General features: G+C 38.7%; 1 protein-coding gene across 1 annotated transcript in view; it reads left to right on the plus strand.

Annotated features, from left to right (window-relative positions):
• Positions 1-26,781, plus strand: part of OCA2 (OCA2 melanosomal transmembrane protein) — a 173,212-nt gene that overhangs the window by 65,876 nt on the left and 80,555 nt on the right. Inside the window, exons 14-17 of the mRNA XM_074608185.1 lie at positions 5,650-5,782; positions 20,243-20,390; positions 21,974-22,031; positions 23,385-23,493. Of these exons, the coding sequence (XP_074464286.1) occupies positions 5,650-5,782; positions 20,243-20,390; positions 21,974-22,031; positions 23,385-23,493 (448 nt within the window). The remainder of the gene's footprint in view (positions 1-5,649; positions 5,783-20,242; positions 20,391-21,973; positions 22,032-23,384; positions 23,494-26,781) is intronic.

The following is a 26,781-nucleotide window of genomic DNA, read 5'->3' on the forward strand; positions in this document are numbered from 1 at the left end:
GAAAATAAGAGTTTTCATTGAGAGCAAATCGAAAACTCATTCAGTGAATACAAAATACAACACTTTTTCTAATCTTTTGTTACCTTCAGAGCACTGCTACTGAGTGGCCATTGTTAGCAAAATTATATTTTTATATTGAAGAGATAAGTGCTTCAGACTTTGGGAACTCTGTTTTTATATGCACAATAGGGCATGAACCGCTTTGAAATGGTCATTGCTCTCAGAAGGTTTGAACATTAAGTTCTCTGTATTTGGGAACATCACAAGTCTCTACAGTCACACCTTTGAAATCAGAAGCTTAGGCTGTGATTACAAGATCTTTAGCAAATGGATGGTGAATTGGTCTCCAGAACAAAATGGTGGTGTGAACATAGTGTGTTCTGGTGTATCTAGCTTTAATCTGTTTAAAAGAGGTAATGATAAGAGCAAAGGCAGTTTTAGCATGTGCTAGCCACTGGATTATATCCTCTTATTTACTGTCTCTGTTAGTATGTGATAAAGCTTGTACTGTTAATCTGATGTTTTCTGAGGATTTTGGGTTTTCAGCATCCCACTCAGAGTTATTCCTGCCATTTAAAAGGAATTCCCTGGAAAATGGACAGCCATCAGGTTATCCTGTTCTGCCTTTTGGAGACTTGCAGCCTTCATGCTGAAATTTAGCATCATGCAATATTAGGTGGTTATATTTCATGAAAAATTGTGGTCCCCAAAATTTACCAATAGAAGTAGATATTTCTGAAAAATGGAAGAGAGAAAGTCCTATATATGAATCTATAAAGGTATTTCAAGCACTGGCAGATTGTGAAATGGATTCCCATAGTTTACTACGCTATTTTTGTTGAGTTTGCTGTTTACAAGGCTGTTAAAATTTTTAATCGATTTGTAAAACTCCTGCCCTTTCTGTCAATGTTTAATTGATTCCTTTTCTCAAGCAAAAAGCGAAATCCTAGGTAAGGTATATGAAATAAAATTTATGGGTTTATGGCTGATTTCAGATTTTTTTCCCCATCTCTGCATGTAGTAATCATTAAAGGGTATAGTGAAAGGCAAAATAGTAGATTTATCAATGTCTCAGATATGGATTATTTTAACGTACCTGTGTTAGACCCTCAGTGATTTCTGGCTCAGCGATGTCATGAGCAGTTCCTCCTGAGACAATGTAGATCTCAGTCACTCAGCCAGAAGGGATGTTTAAACCAGTGTAGAAATAATAAATTACTCTTGCTCTTCCTCATTTTATTAATCTTAAAATATTACAGGAAGGGCATTCTGTCTAGAAGCACAGTATTTGCTGCTCCCTGAATTTCTGCACCTAGCTATAATTTTTGCTTTCTCTTTGCTCTAAAATGGCAGATTTCCTCTGGAAAGGTCTGAATTACTAGAAGGTAACGTCACACCTCCAAAAGCAGTAAAAAAAAATAAATAAATCAGGAGGACAGAAAATTAGTATTTTAGGAAAACAGTACGATACTTCCTCCTACTATGAAATTGATATATTTGACTTTGCATTTAAAACTATAAACCGAGGAACAATACCCACTCTGTTTCAGCTCTGAATCTGTAGGCAGTGGAACCTTTAGGTTGTTGTCACGCTAAAACAAAATTTTAAGATTTTCTGTCGACTGGGGAATGGGAGAAATTTAACACAATCAGCATAGCCTCAAGTAAGGGGCATTTGAAGCATGTATTGTATTTATTTGATGGATTGAAATCTCCTGGAAGAAAAGTATTTCTTGCCTATTGAGCGTGTCAATTCTATTTCAGTCTATTGTGCAGGAAAAAGAAAATCTTTATGAAAATGACGTTTTGTTGTATGCAGCAGACGTGGAGCCCTTCAATGTGTTTTTACAATGCTGAAGCCAGTGCAGAGGACTCAGGAGGTATAAAATATGTTATCCACAGCCACAAAGGGCATGAATGTAGGCTCTGTGGAGATGCTGTGTGCCCTTTCTAGGCTGTGGGAAAGGGAGAAGGAGCAACTGGTGCCACCATCTTGGCATCCTCTGCTGCATCGTTTGTATCTGTGGTACAATGTAAACTCTTTAGTCTCTTTAAGATCTTCAGTCTCTTATAGTTCTCCAGTTTGCCAGTTGACTACTAGCTACCTGACAACGTCTGGTGTGAAATCTGCCTTGTCCTTCCCTGAAAGCATACCCTGGGTGCTGCAGAGAGGCTGCTGCTAAACACCCAGCCCAAAGCATCAGGGTGGGCAATGGTCTGTTTTTCACTGTGAGCCCTTCAGATATCAGCCATGAAAAGGAGAGCACGTGGTAGTCCTCAGCCTCCTCATGGCTACAGGGTGCAAGTTGTCTAAGGCTAGCGACCGCCAGGTTTCATTTTTACACACTGGCTCTTGTGGATCATTGCACAGAGGAAACAGGGAGGAAAGCCAGGAGCAAAGGATGGAAAGAGAATTGAATCCAGCCTTGCACTATCACAGGCAATACTGTCATGCAAGCTCTTACCTGAAATAAGCATGCTCCATGTTAGAAAACGATTTGTTTCCGCTGAGTTGGCAAGCTGTTCTGCAGTTGCCACAAAGCAGCATGTTTTCTTTTTCCCCCGGGATCTCAGAGATAAGAAAGATCAGTAGGGTGATACTATGAAGTTTAACAAAATCCTGAATCTCAGCTCAGCTACTCTCTTTGAAAAGTTTGGGTAAGCTCCTGGATAGGATTACCAAAAAATCTAGTAAATAATTTTTTTTTTCTCTTGTGATGGTATCTCCAAACCACTTTTAAGTCTTATCTATGTCAGCTCTTGTGTCACGAAGCTGTGTTAATCCTGATTTTCTTTTAGAGTATTGCGATCTCCATCTCATTTAAATTCCTTTCAGCTATCAGTCAGACCTGAGACATCCTTCTTCAGCTCAGCATTTTAGTTTGCCTTCTAGGTTGATGTGATTTTTCTTTTCATAGAGAAATTAGTTTTGTGGGTTTCAAGCAGCACATTTCTTGTGCTGTATTTTTTTTTATTTGAGAAGCTGCTGCATTGTGGCATTTCCGTGACAAAGCACAGTTGTTTTGCTCTGAAATTGGTGTGATAATCAAAACGTAGGAGCAAGTGGCTTTTTAAATCTTTGCTCTTGCTTGCAATAAACCACTTCCTTAAATTCAAGTTCCATTAACGTATGATTGAGACATCACATATTTGAACTTGTGAGTTTCCAAGAATTCTTTGGGTTTCTATTTTTATTTCCTACATTCGCAATTAGCTTTTTGCCTGAGTATCTCTGCAGAGAATTTCTGCTGGCATACTCTGCCTGGTAGCTGGTATCCTTCTTCATGATGTGGGCACATTGCTGCCAGCCTAAGAAAAGCTTTATGTCCACTGCTCTTTTTAAGACGAGGTTGAATGCAAAAGTAATTTTCCTTGTTCTGCTAATTCTGAGTTGAGTATATTCTGATCACCTCTAATTACTTTATTGCTAGTCAACTAGCTGTTTCCCAGTCAATTAATTTTTCAGAGGATAAATTTTTTTTCCGGTTAGGTTTAGGCACTGGTGTAGCTTCAGAGTTTATACAGCTCAATTTCTTTCAGCTTCCTACCTGTTGCTGGGTCATTTTAGAGACCGTACAAAACGGAATACTTATTTTCCGTACTTCTTGAACTGTTTAATGTCACCTTGTCAATACTTGAGTAATTTCCAAACTTTGCTTTTAAGGATTCTGATTTTTCTGGCCAAAATTTTCTGATTTTTCTCTTTGGCTATAATCTTAGGGGCAACCCATATATAAATTAGTTTTATTGTCAATTTTAAATGGTTATCATTAAGGAAATATGCATGGGGAATATGGAGTTGATATACTTTGGGGGCAGGTCTTACAAACATTGAGCCTTTGCGTAAGGCAATTTTTTCCCCCTCTATTTGTAAATTTTCTAGAGTTATGAATGTCGATTTCATCATTCATAGAAATGTCTCCTGTGGCTCTGAATCTTGACTTGATGCACAGAGGCCAATCTTCCTGAGTATTTATAAAAATTGACTTGTAAAGTCTGTCTTGCAGAGATGTCAGACATTTGACTGGCTGACCTATTATGCAGGTAAACTGAATGAAGGTATATTATTTTCCTTTGTGGCATCATGTTTTTCTGTCTGATTCTTAAAATAATCCTTCTACTTTCATAAAAGAAATGGCAGTAGCTCTGTTATAATGAAAGGACTGCAAAAGAACAGGTAGACAGTTTCACCTTTTAGTGGCTGAAGAGTAGAAGCGGTAAGGAATCTAATACTAAATAGCAACTAAGGATGACTTTCTTTAGCTTATGAAGCTGAAACCTGTATCTTTCATAGGATCAAATTCTAATCCTAGGTCGGTGTATTTATGTCTGAGACTTATTTAACTATCTGCAAACTGTGGATTTTTTGCAAAAGAGCACTAATCTTTATCTGGCTACAAAAGCTCTTTACGACTTTAATCAGTTTCTTGTGTCTTGCATTTTTTATTATGCCCTCTGGTGCAACAGAGAAACCTTTTTTTCCTTTTTTGAACCAGAGACTGGGACATTTCCACATAAATTCTTTTAGTAGGAGGCAATATAACTGTTTTTAATTTCTCTTGGCATTACAGAAGGGTCTATAGGTATTTGGTAAAAGGCAAGTCATTCTCATCCTTGTAGAGACACAGAGGTGTGGCACAGGGAGATCCAGCGACTTTATAGAGTCTCTGGGAAATCAGTGGATGCTCTGAAAATTCAGTTTGGACAACCTGAGCTATTCAGGGCTTGGACCATGCTTTCTTCCAAGTGCCACAGAGCTGCTCTGCTGGTATCACCAGTTCAGACAACCTCTGCTCTGTGAATATAAGACAGTTCCTTGCTACCAGAGTACTTGGATGTGATCCCCCTGGGAGCTTCATGGACAACTTTTGGACAGGCTAGTCATGACTACTTCAGAAAATCCCAGCCCAAAGACTAGCCCTGATCCACCACAGTGTGTGCAATATAGAATCATGGAATGATTCATTTGAAGGGGGTCCTGGAGATCATCTAGTCCAACGTCCTACTCACAGCATGGCTAAGTTCAAAGTTTTAGGGCGGGTTGACACTATTCATTCTTATTGCTTAAAGCAGTAGCTTTTTAATGTATTCTGCCTAACCTTTTTGAGAACCCATTCATTAAAGGGTCTCATTGTGCAAAATGTAAAGAAATCTGTCCATTTATTAAGCGGGCAGAAAACCAAACAGAATATTGACATATATTACTTTTATTGTAGAAGAATATTAGTGAGTGGATTAAATCCTGGTTCAGATAGAATTACTGTAAAAATCCATGTCGTCATCAGTTTAAAATAAAAGCTGGTCATTAAAATTAACTATTTCTGTGAATTTACAGTGATTTAAGTGATGAAAGTGAAATTTAATGATTCAATTTATGTTTGGTCTTTTTTTTTTTTCTGTCTACTTCAGGAACACTAAATATATTTCAGAAAAACTCGTAATGCTATTTTTTAGTTCTCTGAATTAAATCGTGATGTGTCTCATCTCCTTGAAACAGATGAAATACAACATATACTGTACTTGGAACTTACTTTATTGCTTTATATTTATTATTGATTGCTAAAATACATATATAGTTGAATACTTTTCCCTGTATGTCATATAGGAAAATAACTGAATTTTAATTTAGGTTTTAATTTTTATTTCCAGGGATTGGATTTTGCAGCCTTCACAGGGCATATGTTTGTTGGCATTTGCCTTGTTGTTCTGGTCTCCTTTCCTTTTCTCAGACTTCTTTACTGGAACAAAAAACTTTACAATAAAGAGCCGAGTGAAATTGTTGGTAAGTGTGAGCATGAAAACATTTTTATTGTCATTACATTGAATAGAAATGTAAACTAAACTAGAACTAAATAGAAACTGAATAGTGCCTACTACAATGTTGTCCTCAGATGGAAGTGCCCACTCTCTTTTAGTCTCTGAACATTATTTTTTTAACTAATAATTTAAATTTTATTTTTGGTCATGATATTTTCTGACTTTTAGGAATAGAAGTCTTTCCGGTGCTAGGGTTGAGGTGTTGACATGAATCATTAAATATCTTTCAAAATTTATAGGGATATTTTGCATCATTTATAGCCATAGGCTTGAATACCAGGCTGTTCTGTATCGCAACAGATAACATCTGCTCAAGGTGCTGAGTTCACAACCTAGCTTTAGAAATATCCCGGGTTTCCCTTATGACAGGCATGTTGCACTGGTGCATTGCCTCACTGTTGGCTTTCTTCTACTGGATTTTTTCAGCAATCTTTTCCTGGTCTGTGGTCAGTGAAGTACATTCACCAAGAGTAGAAGAACTTTCCAAGTTCTTCACAGTTTGCCTCTGCGGCTCTTCCAACCCTAAATTTCCCTGGGGTATAATTTCTATAATTCAGTAGGACTAAATATATGTCTTTTTCAGGTTGCTCACCTCAGTAGTCTCTAAAAGTCTTGGTAAAGCTGTGTCAATGACTGTTGAGTACGTTGAGTTTTTGTCTTCATGCTTTTATGCCTTTTTATTCAGTCTTTTTGGTTTTCATCATTGTTCTCAGGCTTCTGTTTGAGTGGTGAAATTTAATAATAACTCCTAAACATTCTCAATTTCTTTACAAGTAAGAAATAATTCACTAAGTATAATTTCTTAGCAAGCTTTGTACAAATATAGCTGAGTATAACGGTTTCTTCCCTGGGATTGATGTTTTTTTCACTTTTGGCTGCAGAAGACTTAGGATCCAGGCTTCCACTGACCATGCAACAGATTTTTTAATACTCTGTAGGACATGTCTGAACCTGCGTGTGTGGGGTCTCTTTAGCATAGGGAGGACAACTTTTGATACGGTTGATATAACTTGGCCCCATTTGTTATCTGTGGAGAAAGATAAGCCCTTCTAAAGACTAATGTAGCTGTCTACAACAGAACAGATCTATTGCAGCCCCCAGAAGTTTACTTCTCTCTTTTGAGTATAAGGGGAGTCCAACATGACTAACTCAGTGGTGGAGATCTTCATGAGAGGTAACTAATTTAGGCAAAATGAGTACCACTTGTAGTGATTTGCCTTGTTCCAGGTAAAATTACCTTTGGGATTAGGATTCTATTAAAAAGACAGAAGTGACAGTCCTCTCCTCAGTGGATTGTACCATGTCTCTTGAATCCCATCTGATAGAAAGGTCAGAGAAGAGATGTCACTGCTTAGGAAGTTAGGTCTTGTCCAGACATTGGTTTTAAGGGACCTCAGTGCCCATTCAGCACAAGGTGCACTCAGCCTACCTGTTCACAGCTCTAGGGACCAAAGCATTTTCCGGTATTAAGAACCAAAGCATTTTTGAGCTGTTCTAGAGGTGATACTACCTGTTTTGTAAGAGAATTAAGGAGAATTTTCCTTCTATGCATATGCTTTGTATGAGATACGCGTTTTCATTACTATGACATTATAAAACAGATGAGGCTTTCTGCATGCTTAGAGATTTGATCCTGAGAGCAAGAGAAACTCAGTTGCTAGAGTGCCTAGATATTTCCCTGTGACACTACAAAGTAAGATTTTTCAGAAAGCCATCAAGAATCTTCTTTTCCTACCTTCTTGTACCAGGGAAGGTGCTGCAAAAAATCTTCCTTACCTGGTATATAAACCTATTGACTATACTTCTAAAAGACAAACAGACAAAAAAGATAGGACACTTCTGGATCACCTCGGTTTACACTACATCAGGTCCCATTCAAATTGCTAGAATTTTCTCTTGGGTGCCAGGAATGCCTTTAGAGAAAGTAAGTCACTGAAAATTGTCAGTGTTAACATACAGAAAGGGATGGTCTCCTCTCCTAGCCATAGATGTGCCTTAAATTTGTCAATTTTAAATAATTAATGTTGAGTTTTGTCTTATGGGAAGGCATCATTACCTAAAAAACCACCTTAATAATAAGCACTGCAAGCTGTGTATCATGGGTGAGTGACCTTCCTACTTGTCTGGTCAAAGTTAGTACTTGGAAGAGAGATGAAAAAGCTATCCGATAATATTCACTCCCAAGTTGTCCCCAGTAGACTACCGAAATGCATAATAACCTAGTGGAATCCCCCACGTCAGGGAAGTTGGAATTAGGTGATCTTTACGGTCCCTTCTAACCTAAACCATTCTATGAAAATCTGAACAGGTGGGGAGTTGGCTCATGTTCCTATTGCTCCTTCTCCTCTTTGTACTACTGTATGAAAAGCTGAACATGAGCTGGTAATGTGTGCTCACAGCCCAGAAAGCCAACTGTATCCTGAGTTGCATCAAAAGCAGCATGGCCAGCAGGTCGAGGGAGGTGATTCTGCCCCTCTACTCTGCTCTCGTGAGACCCCACCTCGAGTACTGAGTACTGTGTCCAGCTCTGAGGTCCTCAGCACAGGAAACACATGGACCTGTTGGAGTGGGTCCAGGAGGGCCACAAAAAAGATCGCAGAGATGGAACACCTCTCCTATGAGGACAGGCTGAGAGAGTTGGGGTTGTTCAGTCTGGAGAAGAGAAGGCTCCAGGGGAGACCTTATAGCACATTTCCAGTACTAAAAGGGAGCCTACAGGAAAGGTATGGACAAACTTTTTAGCAGATGAACAAGGGGTAATGGTTTTAAACTAAAAGAGGATAGATTTAGACTAGATAGAAGGAAGAAGTTTTTACAATGAGGGTGGTGAAACACTGTCACAGGTTGCCCAGAGAGGTGGTAGATGCCCCATCCCTGGAAACATTGGAGGGGACTGTGAGCAACCTGATCTAGTTGAAGATGTCCCTGCTCATTGCAGGGTGGTTGGACTAGATGACCTTTAAAGGTCCCTTCCAACCCAAACCGTTCTATGATTCTGTATCAAAATGCTAAATATAGAGCAAGTTTCTACCTATTTTTCACAGGGCTTAAGAATGAGAATCCTTTGTGAAAGAGATCATCTCTGGGAAAGGGATTATCTTTTTGTTGGTAAAGGAAGGAACCTTTGCAACCTCCCAGATAAAACCCTTTGTAATTATGCATCATTATAAAAAATGATTACTTTTCTTTGTTGCCTGGAAGTATATTATTAAATCTTTGGTGTTCAGCAGTTCTTTGTAACTCCCCCACTTTCTTATTTAAAAAGAATTAATTTGCTTTTATTAATTTCTTATTTTATAATAAAAGTCATAGCTTCATGGACATTTCCATGAATAACTAGAGTTATTATATACTCAAATTATCTTTAAAAATGCCAGTTTGCAAGGTGTCTTGAGATAAGTCAGAAAATATATTCTGCCGAGAGCAATTTTGATCCTGACATAACAGCATTATTTGTGAATATAAATTCTAGAAAATAGAATTGTTATTTTTTTCTTTCATCCAGAAACTTTAAAAGCATGTTTTTGATTTTTAAGAAAACACGTATGCATAACAAGTTTTTTATTAATTTGAACAGTCCAATTTATTCACTGACATAATATTTTTACCAGTGAAACGCTACACGCTTCTGAGAGGCTAGCACATTTCCCTCAATTCATCGAAGTAATCTTTGTTACTCACAGCTTTGTATGTTCAGGTATAGCAGTCTCCCAATCAGTATACCATGTGTTCGTTCTCGTAAGCAGCTGCTACTCCATTGCTGTGAAGCTAATCAGTAGCTGTTCAATTAGAGCAAATACTGAAGCGCTACTCTTTCTATTGAAACATTCTATGAAAGGGGAAGAGAAAGAGACAAACACAGCTCCATTAGGAGGTAGCTGTCGCGGTTTGGATTTGCAGAATGTGCTCCAAGGGGCTTTCAGGGGTCCTTCCACCTCAGATTGCAATGATTCTGTGTTAACTTCAAATAGCTTGTTTGAAGCAGCTGTTTTAATCAACTAAATACCAGCCTTCCCTCAGCCTGCCCCCAATTAGCAATTAAACAAGAGAGTGAGACTTAATTGGCATATTATTCTCCCCAGAATTTTTTCATTGTATGCCATGTGCTTTAAGCTTTTTTTCCTGTTGCTTTGGACTACACAGATTATTGGAAATGGATAAGCACTGGCTTTAAGAACAGGCAATGCTGTTATTCTGATGATACATTGGCAGATTAATTTCAATGCTGTGTGTTACCAGGGTCTTTAAATAGTTGGGTTTCAGAGTGATCTGCAGCCCCTGTGCAGCAGAAAAAATGTATGTTCCTTCCCCAGGAGCCACTATCTACCTGCAGTAGCTTGAAGTGGGGCATATTACAGAAGAAAAACGAAACTGAAGAACTCAGCCATGACAGAGAAAATTAAATTATTCTTAAGAATGAAAGATTATTTTGAGGACTTTTTTGAGTGCAACTTTCAGCTGATAAACCTACACCTTGTTCTGTGTGATGCAGAAGAAGATACTAGGATTAGGGTAGTAAGTGGAGAAGGTTTAAAAAGTGTGTGTGTGTGTGTATATATATATATATACACAATTTCCCAAAAGAATATGTAAGGGGAAATAATAATATATGAGTGAAAGAGGAATTAAACTTACTGTTCCCGCCCCACCCTGAAACTTGAAACCAAAGTTTTTACTTAAGGGTTAACAATACATAATGTAGTTCCTGGGAAGTGTGATAATACAGAGTTGTGTCTCAGCTATCAAGTTGTGGAGATGTGGACCTCAGTGTTTGGGAAGGTCGCTATCCCCAGGACAGTGGGGGGCAAGTGGTCTCATGGCAAGCATTATTATTGCCATTTTTGCCAAAAAGGAAGAGCTTTCTCTTAGCACAAAAACTTATTTAACACCAGCTCCCTTTTTCTCCTGTGTTGCCTGTCCCAGTTTCTGATTGTTTCTCTGGCTGAAAGAGAAGACCCACTGTTGAAGCAGGAGTGGTGATGCCAGGAGAGGGGGGAGAATGTTTTTACCTCTGATGTAGCTCACTGTCTGCGGCAGCTGGGAAAATACTGCTATGGTAGCATGATAGTCAGTATGTAAAGCCGACAACAGAAGGAATTTTCTAATTAATCATAGTCATGTGTAAAGTGCTTAATGTGTGAAAAACACGGTGCTGTTTCCCACAACGTGAAATGTGGTAACCAGATGAGTGAGCAAATCTGTTTCTTTCTTCCATGTGGAGCTTTACAGCTGCTTCTCTAAAAGAAGAAATGGGAGAGGAGGAGGGGAAAAAAGAGGTACAAAACCAGCACAGAAAAGGTAGAAAGTCTAGAGGAGAAAAGAAGTAGGGGAGCGATAATTGAGGGTTGTCAAACATGTGCAACTGATAGGACTGTGCTGGCTGCAGACCTACGATGTCCAGGCATTGTTCCTGGACTTAGGGTACGTTCTGCCCACATCGCGCCTCATTTTGTGTGCAAATGACCAAAGAACGGCACAACTATACTGACAGTGAAGGTCAAGAGAAAAAACAAGATAAAACTGAAAAATCCTTTAGCACTTAATATCTGGTGAGTTTCCCCCTCCATGACCCATAGTGACTACAAATATTTGCTATAGTACTCTGTGCTGCACACAATTGACCAAGCACAGGCATTGTCAGCTCTAATTGTAGCTGACCACAAGGTATAGCTCAGTGCGGTCAGTATTTTGTCCATGTGAACCCCCTTGCTTGTCAGAGCTCTGAGATGTCTGCCTGGGGGAATGGTCCCCAAGGCAGGTGGCCACGGTTAAAGGGTTAACAGCTTTGTTGTTTTCTCAGGGCGTGGGATGTCCAGATGGCCTCTGCATCCTCTAACAGTGGTGCGTGCCCTCATGCCATGCCCTGCAGTGTGATATTTCCCTGGAAGTGTTCAAGGCCAGGCTGGATGGGGCCATGAGGAACCTGGTCTAGTGGGAGGTGTCCCTGCCCATGGCAGGGGGGTTAGAAATCGATGAGCTTTAAGGTCCCTTCCAACCCAAACCATTCCATGATTCTATGTACAACTTTTTGGTTTAATGCTGGGAAAGAACTACTGTGATGACTTGCAAGACAACCCCAGTGCTGCTTCAGACACTTTGAATTGAAAAAAGGCCACATAAAAATAATAATAGTATCCAGGGCTGCAAGGGCACCGTAGGGGCACAGAGGGGACCCAGGGTAAGGTGTTATGTAGCATCAGCACAGGTAAGCGTGCTGCTTGGGGTCAGAGAACAGTCCTTAGCCCTATTTTAGTTAGTAATATATTTGTAACCGTAGGAACCATTTCTTGCTAGAATCAGTGACAGGTACATGAAGTACCCAGCTGCATCAAGTACATTGATAAATCCTGGTCCTGAGGTGCTTCTGTACCTGTGGTAGGTACTTCACTTACTGCCATTAAAGCACTCTTGGTATTTTAATGCAACTGTTGAAAGTAACGGTTTGTCCTCGCTTCAAAGTTGGTTCAGGTGAGGAAAGCAACAGGCAGATTATGCATAGAATAATGTCCACAGAAAGGAATATTTCAAGATATTTTCAAGCATTCAAGTCCACGCTCAGTCTGGATGACAATTTCGCAATATGCATTGCACTCTACTGTCCTCACCCAAGATGCTCAATTCATGGGAGTGTACGGGAAGCACTTTTAAATCTTGAAGAGCCGCGTGGAATAGGAAAAATGTTTTTGGTTTTTTTTTTTTGTGTGTGTAAATATTAACAATGAAGAGTTAACAGTTTAACACTCCTACTGTGGACCATAGCATGCTAAACTAAAAGATGCGGCTTTCTTATGAGTTATCTTGGGATCTAAGATTGTATCTTTCTGGTACATACTACGTCTTTTATTTTAAAAAAGTGTAAGATTTTCAGTCTCAAAGGAACTAGGTAGTCTTATTGTCCCTGCAGACTTCTTATATATTCCTTTTTGGATAATATATCAGGATCCACCAGGGTCATGGTTCTATGTTTGAAAATGTAAAACACAAAAATCTGTTTTTTATTATATTCACCTTCAACAGCTCTTCTGATGATCAGGAATAAAAATAAGTGTAATTGTTTACTTTAGACAGATTCAAGATTTTTATATTTTTAAACGTTTTAGATCATTTTACGTTTAAAATCCTTCTATATGTCCTTTGTACTGCTTTAGAGTTGATGGAGTGTTCCCCTTGGAAAGAGGAAAATGTTGATCTGTTTTTTCTTGTTTTCAGATGATCAAAATAGTATTTTGACATTGCAGAATAAGGGAAATATGTCAATCTCTTATTATTTGCTTAGTGCATTGATAATGTAGCCATCACAAAAAGGCAGCTGTAATTTTACTTTACCTGCCTCATGCAGAAAGGAAGTATAAAGCAGTGGCATTTTGAATCAATTGAGCAGCTCCTCACAATTTTATTATACACATTTTTCGTGGAAGCAATCAGTGCAGAAAAATCACTAACAGGAGGTAAAATGTTAGGATGCGATGCTTCCTGTTTCTTTTGTAGGACTTGCGCTCCTGGGTTTTCGTATGCATACCACAACTGTGGAATGATTGTAGAGCTATTCACCAGTTGGCAAGACCCGGCCTTTTCGTGAACAGTGTTTTGGTGAAGCTGTGACAACATTTTTTGCTTTGCTTTGGTAGCTCTGCAGCTCATAAGGTCTTCCTGATATACAGAGCTTGAGAGAATAATTTAGGTTAATTTACCATGCACCCTGTATCTGTTTGCTGCGGAGAGCTTTCACTGTGATGATGTTTCTAATAAAAGTGTAACCTTGACAGGTTTTTAAATTATTCCTGCATTTTTATTTACCAAAATCAGCTGAACTTATTAGTCACTATTTTTACATTTAAACGTGTTGCTAAAAGATATGGTGAGTCTGAAGCCTTCATTATTTTGCTCTTCATTTTGCTCTATTAAAAGCATTAGATGAGGCATTATTTTTTGGATTATGGGAGTTGTCCTCTTGAGGCTGTATCTTTTCATGATCCTTATTTCTTTAATAGGACTTTGGGAATGCCATCTTTAAGTGGTGGCTTGCAGCACTTTTTTTTTTCTTTTCTCTTTTTTCCTGGTATTGAAACCCGGTATTGAACCTCAGCAGTAGTTATGTTTGGTGCAAAATGTTTTATTATTGGAGTGTATCCATTCACTTTTGAGCAGAGGATAGTGAATTGGACAAAGATTTTTTTTTTTTAATTGTGAGACCTGTGCTTTAGTGGAAAACATTGGCTGAATTGGTTTTGATCGAGAAGTCTGGCAGACTGAGTTAAAATTTTTTGATAGTGGAATTATTTTTCTAGATTTCAAACCTTATGAAAATTTTCTGAAACAAACCACACTGGAATTTTAGGTAAATGAATGCTCAAAATACTTGAGAGACTAATTCCCATGAACCTTTGCCATTCTCAGTGTAACAGAACAGAGTATTGTGATCACATTAGGCAAGTCCTAATGAGCGCACATGAAACCTAAATATACACAGACTCCTGCTTTTAAAAGATGGGGAAATGCGGCAGAGGAAACTAAAGGGAAACCCACAAGGACTAGAATAACTTTGTGGCTCTGAGGCTGACTTACCCAGAGATGAGAACAGAGCCCCTATCACCTGCGGGAGATCCCATCCCTCGTTCAGGAACGAGCCAACTGAAGAGTAATGTAGGTCTTTATCAATGACCCTGAAATGTTATGAGAGACCTAACCCTCTTTAATATCTGCAGATTACTCCATCTGAGTGTTATGTGACCATCACAGAGGTATTAAATTGACTATTCCCTTATAATATGCAGGGATAATCTCGTAGCGTACTTGTAGATTCTTTCAGTAGCTGAAATTACAGGGGGAAAAAAAAGTGCACAGTGAGGAAAAATTCCGTTTACATTTTTAAAGAGAAGGATACTTGCAGTTTTGCAGCTTTCTGAACAGCCTAACTCCTGGGGCTGCTGCAGCCTGCCCCAGCTTGCCCAGAAGAAAATTCCTGGGAGGCGATTTAGGAGTGTGGCACCATCTGAGCTTTGCAGTTTTCTGCCGGGGCTCCAGCTGCTTTGCTGCAGGGATGAGGATGTCCTGTAAGTCCTGTGCCGTGGATGCAATCCCATGCTGGGCAACAGAACCTGGCATTAGGTGCCTCGGTGACCGAACGGGGCCCCAGCTGTTGGACTTTAAATCAAAAAGCTTACATAAATGTTCCGTGTTGCTTTATGCAGCGTTGTGCAGATTTCTTGCGTTCCTTTGCAAGTATTTAGCTGAATAAGGTAAGTGTGTTCTGTCTGCAGTCCTACTCAAAGGAATAAAGACAAGGACATTTCAGGCATATTTTTTTTTCAGAATTAGAGCCTTATACTTGTGTCCTGTTGAGGGGTGGTGCCTCTAGGAGAGAGGCATGAATGGTTGAGCTGCAATATCCCTCAAGGTGAATTCTTTCTACACTTGGGTTTCACATTTCTGACTTAGTTTCTGTGCTTTTAAAAGGGAGATGACACTTACTGTTTAATAATGCTTAGAGGATTAATTAAATAATCTCAAGGATTAAAAAAATACTTAAAGTTATAGAAATTACTAGCATTATATTAAGCTATAATTCATGGTACTTAATTTGCTTTTCAGTTAACATTTAAACAGAAGTATTCTTGTTCTGAGAAGTTAGCTAAGAAAAATACTTCACTGAAAAAAGTTAAGTGACAATAGCATGTGGAGAAAAAAACCCCCACATTCAGAGGAACGTGCTTTGCGTGTTGTTAGTCACAGCCCAGCAGTGCAAACTTCTGTTGCTTCCAAAAAGGTGGTTAATGTATTTAGTGCATTTGGAAGCTAAAAATTGCCATTTTATGATAATTCTTATCATCTCATCAAGGTTGGTCATACTATTTTGAGTATCTTCAATTAACAAGACTGGCCTTTTCAGATTCTGAGACTAAGAATTAATTACACTCAGTTTTTGAGGATGTAGTCTTTGTTATTGGCAGTCAGGTGGGAGGGAATGTGTGATTAAGTGAAAATGAATCTGACTATTAATTGTCAGACTGAAGAAAGAATATGCATTTTTAAATGAAACTAATGTTTTCTAAAATGCAGAAAATGTTTTCTGAAATGTCACAGCTCGGGTCAGTAGCTGAAACTCCATTAAATTCAATGGGTCCAGGACATCACATCTGTGGTCTCCATGGTAAAATACGATAAATGACAAAACCAGAACGGATTAGCAGCATAGAATTTACATGTTTTCTGATCCTTTATTTGATCCTAGAACTAAGCCAAAATTATTCTTTTCTTGTTGGAAATGGATTTTCTGGAGGAAAACAAAAAAAAGAAAAGAAGAAAATTGTTGTGAAATAATAATGCTAGGTATATTGCCGTAGTGCCTTGTGGGCTTTATGAATATACCATGTTCACAAAGATTTTAGTAACATAATGGGATGAATTCCCTGACTGAGCAGCAGCTCTCCTGTCTTCTTTTATGCCAGATCACTGCGTACTAAATTTTGCCTTGCTTAAATCACTTCAACTAGTGCTGCTATAGTTGCAGTTAAGTGTTAATTTACCTCCTTTCATGATAAACTGTCATGAGAGGTACATGCTATACACACATACCATTTCAATTATTAGCAATAGACCTAGCAGTGGTAGGATAAATTGGTTAATAAGCTCCATAAAGCTGCCTCTGTGAAAACCCTGCAGACTGGGTTTTGTTGGACGAGTGAGTGGAGTGAGCTTGCCCTGGTGTAACATGACCATTAGATCCCATCTGGGGAGGGGAGAGGAACTTATGGACAAGGGGAAATGGGATGCAAAACCTTCCCGTTCAGGGGCAGCCAAATGCTACCCTTATGCTGCCTTAGCCATAGTTTCAAAGTGATTGATAAACCCTGCAGTTGCATTAAACCTTTGTGCATAATGTGTCACATAGTAAGACTCAAAATACTAGATGTTCCCAAACTCTAGGGGTTGCTGCCTAAATGGGTTTACAGACCTGAAATGGGAGAAGTATAGAAAGGCCCAGAGTTTTTTGGCTGGGTTCAGAGTTCTCACTGACCTCGAGGGTCCTGCATTACCTTTCCTTCAAAAAAAAAAAAACCCTGCTGCTAATATGTGTGTATCTCTTGATGCCATAATGGGCTATTACAATAACAGTGTGCGTGAAAGAGAAATAGGAGAAACATTCTGTGTGATGACCTAGAAAACCTCTTCACAAATTATTACTGCAACAGGAGTCACAGTATAAAAGATGTATTGACCGTTCTGATTTTCAGAGGACATTTTTGCTCTGAAGTAAATTCCACAGCATGTTGGATGTCCATCCTTGGGATGTTTAGATAGCTAATGTCTGAACAATCAAGCATGCACTTGCTGCACATGAAGGCAAGATCAAAGCCATGTGAAAACACACATATGTTTTTTAACATGGACTAGAAAGCACCAGGCCGAACTTGCTGAACCCAGAGATTAGCCCCACAGCTCTTCAGACATGGAACAGGAACGTGCAACACAAGTTGTGATGCTCTCCACTGTGTTTGTGGCACAGATACAGTGATGCTAGCTGTCCCTTTCTGAAGGAGAGAAGAGAAAGATTCTTTGTATAAAAATACCTGCTGGGCACCTGCATCTCTGTTAGGTGACGAACTTTCTTCTATCAGCAAAATCCTCGGTGAAATTCCAACTGGAAAGGATGGGTGGAAATGCTACAGAGGATGAACAGACATGATCAGAAAAGGTGTTGTAGCAAAGACAAGCTATTGGAAAACAGGATAGTAAACGGGATAATCACACTTCATGAGCATGTGAAAAATAAAAAAAACACTTTCTCTTGGCCTGTTGATGAGACACTTTGAAAGTAACAGCCCAATTGACTTGAAAATCGCGTGAGAAAGCAGTACAGAAAGGACCGTTCACCTACTGAGGGGCTTCTCCCCCTTTACCTGCTCTAATTAAATACAGAAGTATCTGTCTCATTCAGGTGAGGGCAGCATGTAGGATCATAGAAATATTTCTTTCACCCCAAAGGGCTCAGGAAAATTTTTCAAAGAAAAATTTATGCCTGGGGAGATGCACAGGAGAGTGTGCAAGAAAGCCACGTTCCAACTTTTCTCCATCTAGTCTGGCTCATCTGTATTGGAAGGAGCCATTACGGGCAGGAACAACTTTCCAGCTCATAATTTCAGACCAGTTTCAAGGTGGATGTCATAATGAGGAAGTTGCCAACTGAAATAGCTTGTTGCCCCATTGACCAGAAACTGTGGAGCTGAAGCAGACCCCAAACATGTGGTCACTAATTTCTTTCAGAAATTACTATGCAAATTCAGAGACTTAAAATTTAATTTTGCCATCTTGTTAAAGAAAACCAGTCACCATTTCTGAGGTTTAAAATATGGGGGTTTTGCACAGCTCTCATCCACTCTAATCCTCAAAAAAGTTGTGGGTTTTTTTGTATTGGTTTTGGTGGTGTTTTTTTTTGTTTTGTTGTGGTTTTGTTTTCCTCTGGGGAGCAGAATATTAGCCGAGGCCTAAAGGTCTGTCACTTTCTCATTTATATTTTGGAAGATAATGGAAAATCACTGCTGATATATTTTTGCGTGTCACAAATGATGGCCAGGATAGGGTCTCCACACAAAGTCATGTGGATCCTTTCATAAGCAGGACCTATACATGTTTTAATATAATTTGGTGTCAGATTATGCTCCTGGCAAGAATCACCGAGTGGTAGATTCTGCATCTCTGATATCTGTGGTTCAGGTATGAATACCTTTTTGGAAGAAAAGCTTTAGTTGAGCACTAGTCATTGGATTGTCATTGGGCTTTAGATGGTGTGACTTTATATTTCTGGTCTTGCATTGTAAAGCTTAGGCAAAGATTACCATTTTGATGGATGTAAGCTCATCTGTAGATATGAACCGTACAAACTATGAGTCAATTGCTGTTCAGATTGCTTTGTTGTGTAAATTATGCATGCTCTGGACATGCTTACTTTTGCTCTTAAATGTTTGAGTTCTGTCAAGTCTGATTCCCTCTTATGGTCAATCTTTACGTGATTCACTCTGTATTATGATTATAAATACTTGGTCACAAAGGAAGAGTCAGGAATTAAACACATTTAATGCTCTTTTTGATAGTAGATACTGTGAAACGCTAAGGTTTTGCATCAGTAAATGTTAATGTCACTGCCAACATTAAAATGTATTTAAATATTTCTTATGCTATTACATAATTTATTTTTTTTATAAATAATGCATATAGTTTGTATACATGGTGCAAAGACTTCCACATCTATTTCTGAGGATAAGAACAATTTGCTGATTGAACAGGGATCTTAAGATATAAAGCCATAAATTCTCGACACATTGTCTTTGATGACATCAAATGTGAGGGAAATAGAAGTGAAGGGTGAAGAAACATCCTGTTGCTTCATCAGGAAGCATTTGTGCAGAGAGTTTCTGGGTGAATATTCTGCTTTTATTTCTTTCGTGATTTCCTGGAAAATCCAAAGGTGGGTGGTGGTGTTTTTTTTTTTTTTTTTTTTTTTTTTGCATGCCCAGTCTAAGATCCTTCTTGAACAGGAACACATGCTTTTTGGTTGTTCTCCAAGGCCTTGACAATACTGGAAAAAAATCAGTAAAAAAGTGTTGAGAATCCTGATGAGATTTTGGAGGCTGATTTCAAGTTTTAATCAGTCTGTCTGAATTTACACAGGATCAGATATCATTCAGGTCTGCATGCAGGCAGCTGTATTTATGGATATTTTCAGTGCCTAAGAATTAAGGCCTCTTAGTAAACCTTTAAAATGTTATTAAAAAGTATTCCATAAGATAGTGCTAAATTTCAGTTTTGCCTTACAGAGATAAAATTGCCTGTATGAACATAGAGTGAATGGAAACATGTTGTCCATTCTGAATAGTGTGAAGGAACATTTGCTGAAATTCCTAACTACAAAGGGACTAGTATCCTGTTAGTGGTATAATAACCTATATCGGCAGTTTATTTTCTGATGAAAAATGAATGTGATATGATTTTAGCTTGTGGAAGGCATTTGCAAGCATTTGAACACAGTATTTCTTTGGAAAAGGACTTCGAGATTATTAATTTAAAATTTTGAAATTTTTCTGTATATTTTTCATTCCCTTCAGCTCTGCAAAATGAATGGTAAGAGCAACTTCCTAAGTGGAAAATTGTTGGGAAACCATTCCAATAATTTTAACAGATTTTTCTGTTAAAAATTCCAATAATTTTAACAAAACCCCAAGGCTGGGGGGCTGACTATGCTGATAACACAATGAAGTTATTTGGATCCTAAAAACTTCATTATAAAATGCAAATGTAAAATATATGTGTTCTGACTTGTTGATGTTAGCACGCTATCCTTGTTTTATTGCAGCACACATACTTTGTGCATCTCTGGTTCTGTGTGCATTATACCTGCTTTAAGATAAGTGACTTTGTTTCTTTTTAGAGCTAAAACATGAGATCTATGTTTGGAGACTGACTGCACAGCGCATTAACCCGGCCAGCAGAGAGGAGACTGCCGTGAAATGCCTCTTGATGCAGAAGGTGCTGACTCTGGAGATGCTCCTGAGGAAGAAGCTGAGGACGTTTCACAGGTGAGCGGGGACCAGTGTGTCGCACCTCCCCCCTGCTCCAACCCTCGGTGGGGACAAGCTGCAGGCACAGGCCGTTTGTTGGACTGGCGGGGAGCTCCTGCTCATCTCAGTCTCATCTCAGCTGAGACTCTCAAGATTTCGGGTTGGTCAACGAACCAAGGGCTCACCTCTTGTAATTTTAGGCAAAGGTGAAAGTGAAGGCTTTCGGGGAATTTCTCTGGGACAAGAGCTGTGTTCTTAGCTGCCTCTTGCATCAGATGCGTGTTGGGGCAGAGCCTCCCTCAGCCTCAGTAAAACACAAAGTATTTCAGGAAAAAACTGGTGTGTAAGGCCTGGAAAATATCTGTCAATGTGACCCAAATGTAAAGGCCTAGAAATTTCAGGTAGTTTTTGGTTTAAAAAGATCACAAATACGTCATTAGAGTTTTCCTTACAATAGTGGCTTCAGCGTAATAAAATGCTATAATTTCTTTTTTTTACTTAAAAATTCAAGTGTTCTTCAGTGTTGAGTTCGAAAAATATGTCACCAGTGAACTGCTGCATTTTAAAATTATTTCATAATCAAGTCTTCAGTGTGAACCTCAGTGAAGGCGTAATTAACCATTTATGTATAGAAAAGAAATCTTTATAAACTCAGACTAACAAAAATACTAACCTTACTTTTTTTATGTTTCAACGAAACCAGCTGTTATGCTGTGGAGTTTGATGACTGAGAATAGCATTGATAAATATTCTGAAAATTAATTGACTAAACTAATGTGAAACTGAAATAATTAATTTTCATAAGAAACATGTTAAATAGGCAGTATGAGCAAGGACATGTAAATATGATTTCTTAAACTATTCCAGCAATAAGATGACTTTTGTCTACATAGTTCTTTGCTGATATTGAGCACTTTGAATGGAGCGACAGTATCGCTACTTCAAGACAAAAAAGGCTGTTAAAATCACTCCTTTTCAAAAGATTATAACAAATTATTAGACTTTATGGCACTCTAAAGAAGACACTTCTGAAGTATAAATAAAAATTGTATATTTAATCTTGGAAATCAGAATTCCTCCATCACAGTACATTTACAGCAATGTAAAAATTCATTATCTCTAACAACAGCACTCCTGAACTGCAAACCCGGAGGCTTTCTGCTGGAGGGCTGACTACGCTGATAACACAATGAAGTTATTTGTATCTTAAAAACTTCATTATAAAATGCAAATGTAAAATATATGTGTTCTGACTTGTTGATGTTAGCACACAATCCTTGTTTATTGCAGTAGGGCACACATCAACTCCTGAAGCTATTGCGTGTAACCAGATCCTATACTGAGGGTCTATACTCTGGAGATTAGCTCCTTCCATGAACCGAAGGGCTCGTGTCTAAGTGGAGCATGTTACAGAATTGGAGTCTTAAGTGAACGCTCGTGGGAATTTTGTTGCTGGCCATAAGAAGGCCATGACTCCCTTGTGGTATGAGTTTCTCCTTACGGGGGAAAGGGTGATCTATTTGTCATGAGAAGGATTCATCCCAGTGCTCTTGGCAGAGCTCTAATTTCACTCTGGAAAAGCAGGTGTCATTTTCTTTCAGGCAAATTTCACAAGAAGATAAAAACTGGGAAACGAATATTCAAGAACTCCAGAAAAAAGTAAGTAGATGGCAGTTTTTCTCAGTATCCATGTAAGCAGACCTGTGCATTTATACAGAGAGAGTGCTTTGAATCTAATGCAAATTTAATAATTCTCATGATAGCAGAAAAGCTGGCGGGCTAGCTGGCTGGCATCTTGGTGGGATGGGGTTACTGAACTATGTTGTGAGTTTTTGTTAGGTTTTATATTTTTGTTCCTTAGAAAAATATCATTTAAAGGATCAATAACAGATTTAGCAGTGTTTTCTTTAATTTTTAATCCACGGCTAGAAAGGCTCAGAAGGTGTCAATAGGTTGTTTATAACCGTGATGCATGACGATAAGAGTACACTCCTGCTGAAGTACTGAATGCCAACTCTAATTTACTACGCTGCCTGGGACGTGCCTGCTTTGTTATTCAAGTAGGGATAAACCACTTGGATGAATCCTGTTCTCTTTGCTGTGTGCATGTTAACACCACCTAAGTCTTTATGCTGACGCTGGGTCTGATGATATGTAAACTATGTAGTGAGATTAATTTGACCTAAATTTAATTGTCTAAATGTCACATCCTCTCCACCTCACTGGCAACACTAATGAATCCAGGCCTGCGTTTGGGAGCTCAGGTCCTTGACTGGGACATTACTGTCCTACGTATCACACCAAAAAAGAACAAAACCAACAGGATTTCTTATTAGGTTTTAGTTTTTTCTAGGCATTGCATGAAAGACAACCTTTTTAAAGAACAGAGATGTACTTTAGTAGAGTTTTAAACTATGTGAAAAAAGAGAAGGTCACAGGCTGGGAGAAGGTTATTCCCTGGGTTGATGGCGAAAGTGATATCAGGGCAGAGAAGCAGAGTCACTATGGAAAGCACTGGGTCTGAGGGAGGGAGCATGAGGAGAACGGCGCAGGGATGCAGGACCTGGGCACGGGGGTGTAGAAGCTGCATAGGGATTATGAGCTTGGCCTGTCCATGAAAGTTGTACAGGAGGCATGAAAGATCAGACCTCTAGGCTAGGTTATAGGTTTTCAAAGCATATGTGCAACAAAGGGTGATTTTGTAGTAGGAATTGTATTTCAACCCTACTTCTCCTATGGAAATTAAGTTGTGGTGGGAGTAGCTGAACACAACGGAATCTACTCAGCAGGTGCTAGCTACTTTTATCTCTTAGATCGCACTGGGCCACGTATTAATGTTTTTTATAAGTATGCATTAAATACTTCAATTTAAATATTTCTGTCTTTTATTCTAAAGAGGAATATACAATACAGGAACAGAAGTTTGCACTAATGCATACTTTTGTGAATTCTATGCATAATATATAGCTCCTTCTGTAATAGAGTTACTAACTTTTTTCTCCCTGTCTACAGCACAGAATAACAGACAAAATTCTTCTCATCAAATGCCTGACTGTGCTGGGATGTGTTATTCTTATGTTTTTTCTCAACTCATTTGTTCCAGGCATCTACCTAGATCTTGGTAAGTTTCATAGTTTTGTTCTACCTAAGTGAAACAAACAACCTCCCCCCACAAACCAGCGATATTTTTCTGAGACTGAATCTTTTCAGAAAGCCCTTTTCCATATGTCTCTGGCCTTGCAATTCCACCAGGTTAGTCAGCACAGCAGTTTCTCAGAACAGGTTTTCAAAATGCGGTCACTTCCCAGTCAGCCCAAGAGGGATAATAGAGAGTGCTTATGACATCATTTTTCTGACTTCCCAATACTAACGAGCTGGGTAAACATTACAGAATGAGCAAATTTGACCTTGGCGTAGTTGCACTGTAGGTTGGAGTGGATGACCAAGATGCATTATAGAAATCAGAAAATAATCACTCCATGGAAGAACAAAAGAAGTAGTCTGGCATTATTTCTTAAGTATAGATAACTCTTTGTATAACTTCCAGTCTCCATTACTTTATCACCAGAATAAATAATTTCCCAAAATAATATCAGAAAGACACTGTATATGTGTGAAATTAAAATAGCTGTATGCTACTTTCTATGTATAAACCTCTATGTGCAGGTTTTTATACAGCTAGTTGTATACCTGTATGAGGTCAGGCTCTGCATATCCTCAAAACAGAACCAAATTAAAGCTCACATTTAACTGAAGGACAGTTATAAAACCTACCTGTGCATTGCCCTATAAAAAGTTTAAAATATGTTTTTGTCTGCTGAGGACCTGAAAGTTATGGAATTTCGGATTTATATTTTTTCATGCAATCTGAATTTCCCACTGTGTACAACCATCCCAGTGCCCAAAAGAGGCAACAGTCTTGAAGAGGAATAACTCATAATCAACAAAACATTGATTGAATCATTATATACACAGATACTACATTGAAATCCATTTTTGTTATGCACAATATAGAGCTAGTTATAGCTGTACAATGGTGATCAGGCTGTAAACAAGACCTCCCATATCTGCTTGCTGGCACTTCTGGTGTATTGACTGGCTTAGAAAGATACCAGCAGCAGAAGGCTGTTCTCTCTGCTGGGACCTAGGGAAACACCAGTGTTGTGTATTGATGGCACCACTGGGAGGATATGGGGTGCTGTGTCCAAAGCAACGTGTTTTAATAGGTATAGCCTTGCTGCTGAACGTGTTCATGGCAGGGACTGATCCCCAGCCTTCAGGCCATAGAGGTGCAGCTGGCTTGTGTCCAACTGCTCGGACCTTGTTCCTTCAGAGCAGGCTGGCAGTATCTCCACAGCATGCCAATTAGCCCTGCGTTTCTTCCTGGCATTGTATGTACGGGTTAATTCATTTTTAGGTTTGCAGTGAGGGTAGTTTTGTAGCTGAGCAGAGCTGTGTTTTAAGATTATGTGGCTAAGGGTGTCTGTTGCTTTATCTGGTACGTGCGATAGAGAGTGAGCACGTGAAGCCACCAGGTGTAATGCTGGAGTAACTGCACAGAGCAGGGAGACCCAAGCCTCATCCAGACTCACCCATGCTGCTGGTTGGGTGTGATCCCTGAAACAAATTGTCTCCTGAACTGCACCTTGGTTTATTTTTATCTCAGATGAAACAAACCAGGTCACTACAAAAGATTCTGGGAGCAAAGCAACGCTTACACAAGGGGAACTCTGGGGGACCAGGACCTTCCTGTGGATTTGGGCAAAGCTGTTATCTAACACTGTCAATACACACGGCATGACCTTATTGTCCTGCAGTGAAGTCCTGGTGCCCTGGAGCAGTATGGGGTTAGGAAAGGGGCCGTGTCAGCCGGGCTTTCTTCCCTGTTTCTGCCAGTGCCAGAGCTGCTATGGCAGCTTCCCTGTTCCAGGGTATTTGCCATAAAAATGGGCAATTTCAGCCCATAAAGATTATTGTCTGTTAAGAAGTTAAAAGGTATACTGATGTATTGTAACAGCAAAAGTGCTATGTTACTAAGATGTAGGAAGATGCAGAAAATGAAGACGTTTGAAGGCATTTGAAGTATGTGGCTAGTATTGGCTTAGCCAATAACGGCGGCTAAGAACATAAGGAAGGTGTTCACAGTGGCAGTTTAAGAAATCAATTTTCACCCTTAATTTTCCGTCTCAGATAAGTGGGCACTGAACCATGTAGGATTTCTTGAATTAAGCCCAACATCTGTGTTTTTGAAAAGCCACGGACAGTCAGTAAAGACTGCATAGCATTGGTTGCACATGCTCCTGGTAAGATATTCTTTCAGAACTGCAAAGCAGTTGGAGTCAGTACAAGAAACTCTATAACTAATGATTGTTTTTCATCCTACTTTATGTCAGTAAAATAAATGAAAACAAATGGCGTGGTTGGCAGTGCAGGTTTCTATTATTCACTAGCTGATCTTCAACTGCAACCTTGAAAGTAAATAGGGGCTGTATGTGTTCTGCATAATTTCTCCCTGTTCTGTATTCATGGCAAACCTGTCAGATTAATGAATAAATGTTATTAAAGCACGCACATAATTTCTATTAACAATTAATGTAACGTGCAAACTTATACTGAGATCTCATTGGTGATTCCAGAATTCCACTATCTTGATGATAGCTGTCACTTATTTATCATTACTGAAGTAGTGCCGCTGTGAGTCTCTATGGATTTTATTCCTCCAGTGCATGGAAATGAATTTCCTAAAATACAGTACATCTTGTACTCTGATGGTTTGGGTAAATTTGTTCAATATGTTTTTCTCATAAAAATGAAAGTAGATTGTAGTTCAGTGTTTAATTTTCTACCAGAATAATGTTTCATACAGAGACTGAAGTGTTAGAAATCTAATAACTTTTAATTGCATTTGGTAGAGTGAATTAGAAAGATTATAGAATTCTTTATCAGTCCCCAGCCTTGATACAATTTTTCCATTATGAACTTGGAATCATTAATATAATTTGAGGGAACTGACATTTTAATTTAAATAATAAAATTTGCATACTTAACTGCCTTTTAAAATGCAGAACACTTTCCTATTCAGTTTTCTTGTACCTGTTCATCAATTTATTTAGTCTAATTCTATGAAATATCTATGTTAATGAAAGATTAGTACTGAGACTTTAAATAAACAGATATGGCAAACTTTAAGACTTCTACAGTGCTTTCATTCTGCCCCATAGGAATTTACTTTATTGATAAAGCATTGATAAATCATCTGAGAAAAGATTACAAAAGATGAAAGTAAAACCCCTTTGAGGATTGTACTTGGCTCCTATTTTAACTTTAACTTTTAGGCAGGCATGTCTGGAGCTTTGAACTATAATGAGATCCCCACAAAGAGACAAAAGATTTTAAAGGTATAATAAAG

The sequence above is a fragment of the Larus michahellis genome, chromosome 1, assembly GCF_964199755.1.
Source record: "Larus michahellis chromosome 1, bLarMic1.1, whole genome shotgun sequence".
In the NCBI taxonomy this organism is placed as follows: Eukaryota; Metazoa; Chordata; class Aves; order Charadriiformes; family Laridae; genus Larus; species Larus michahellis.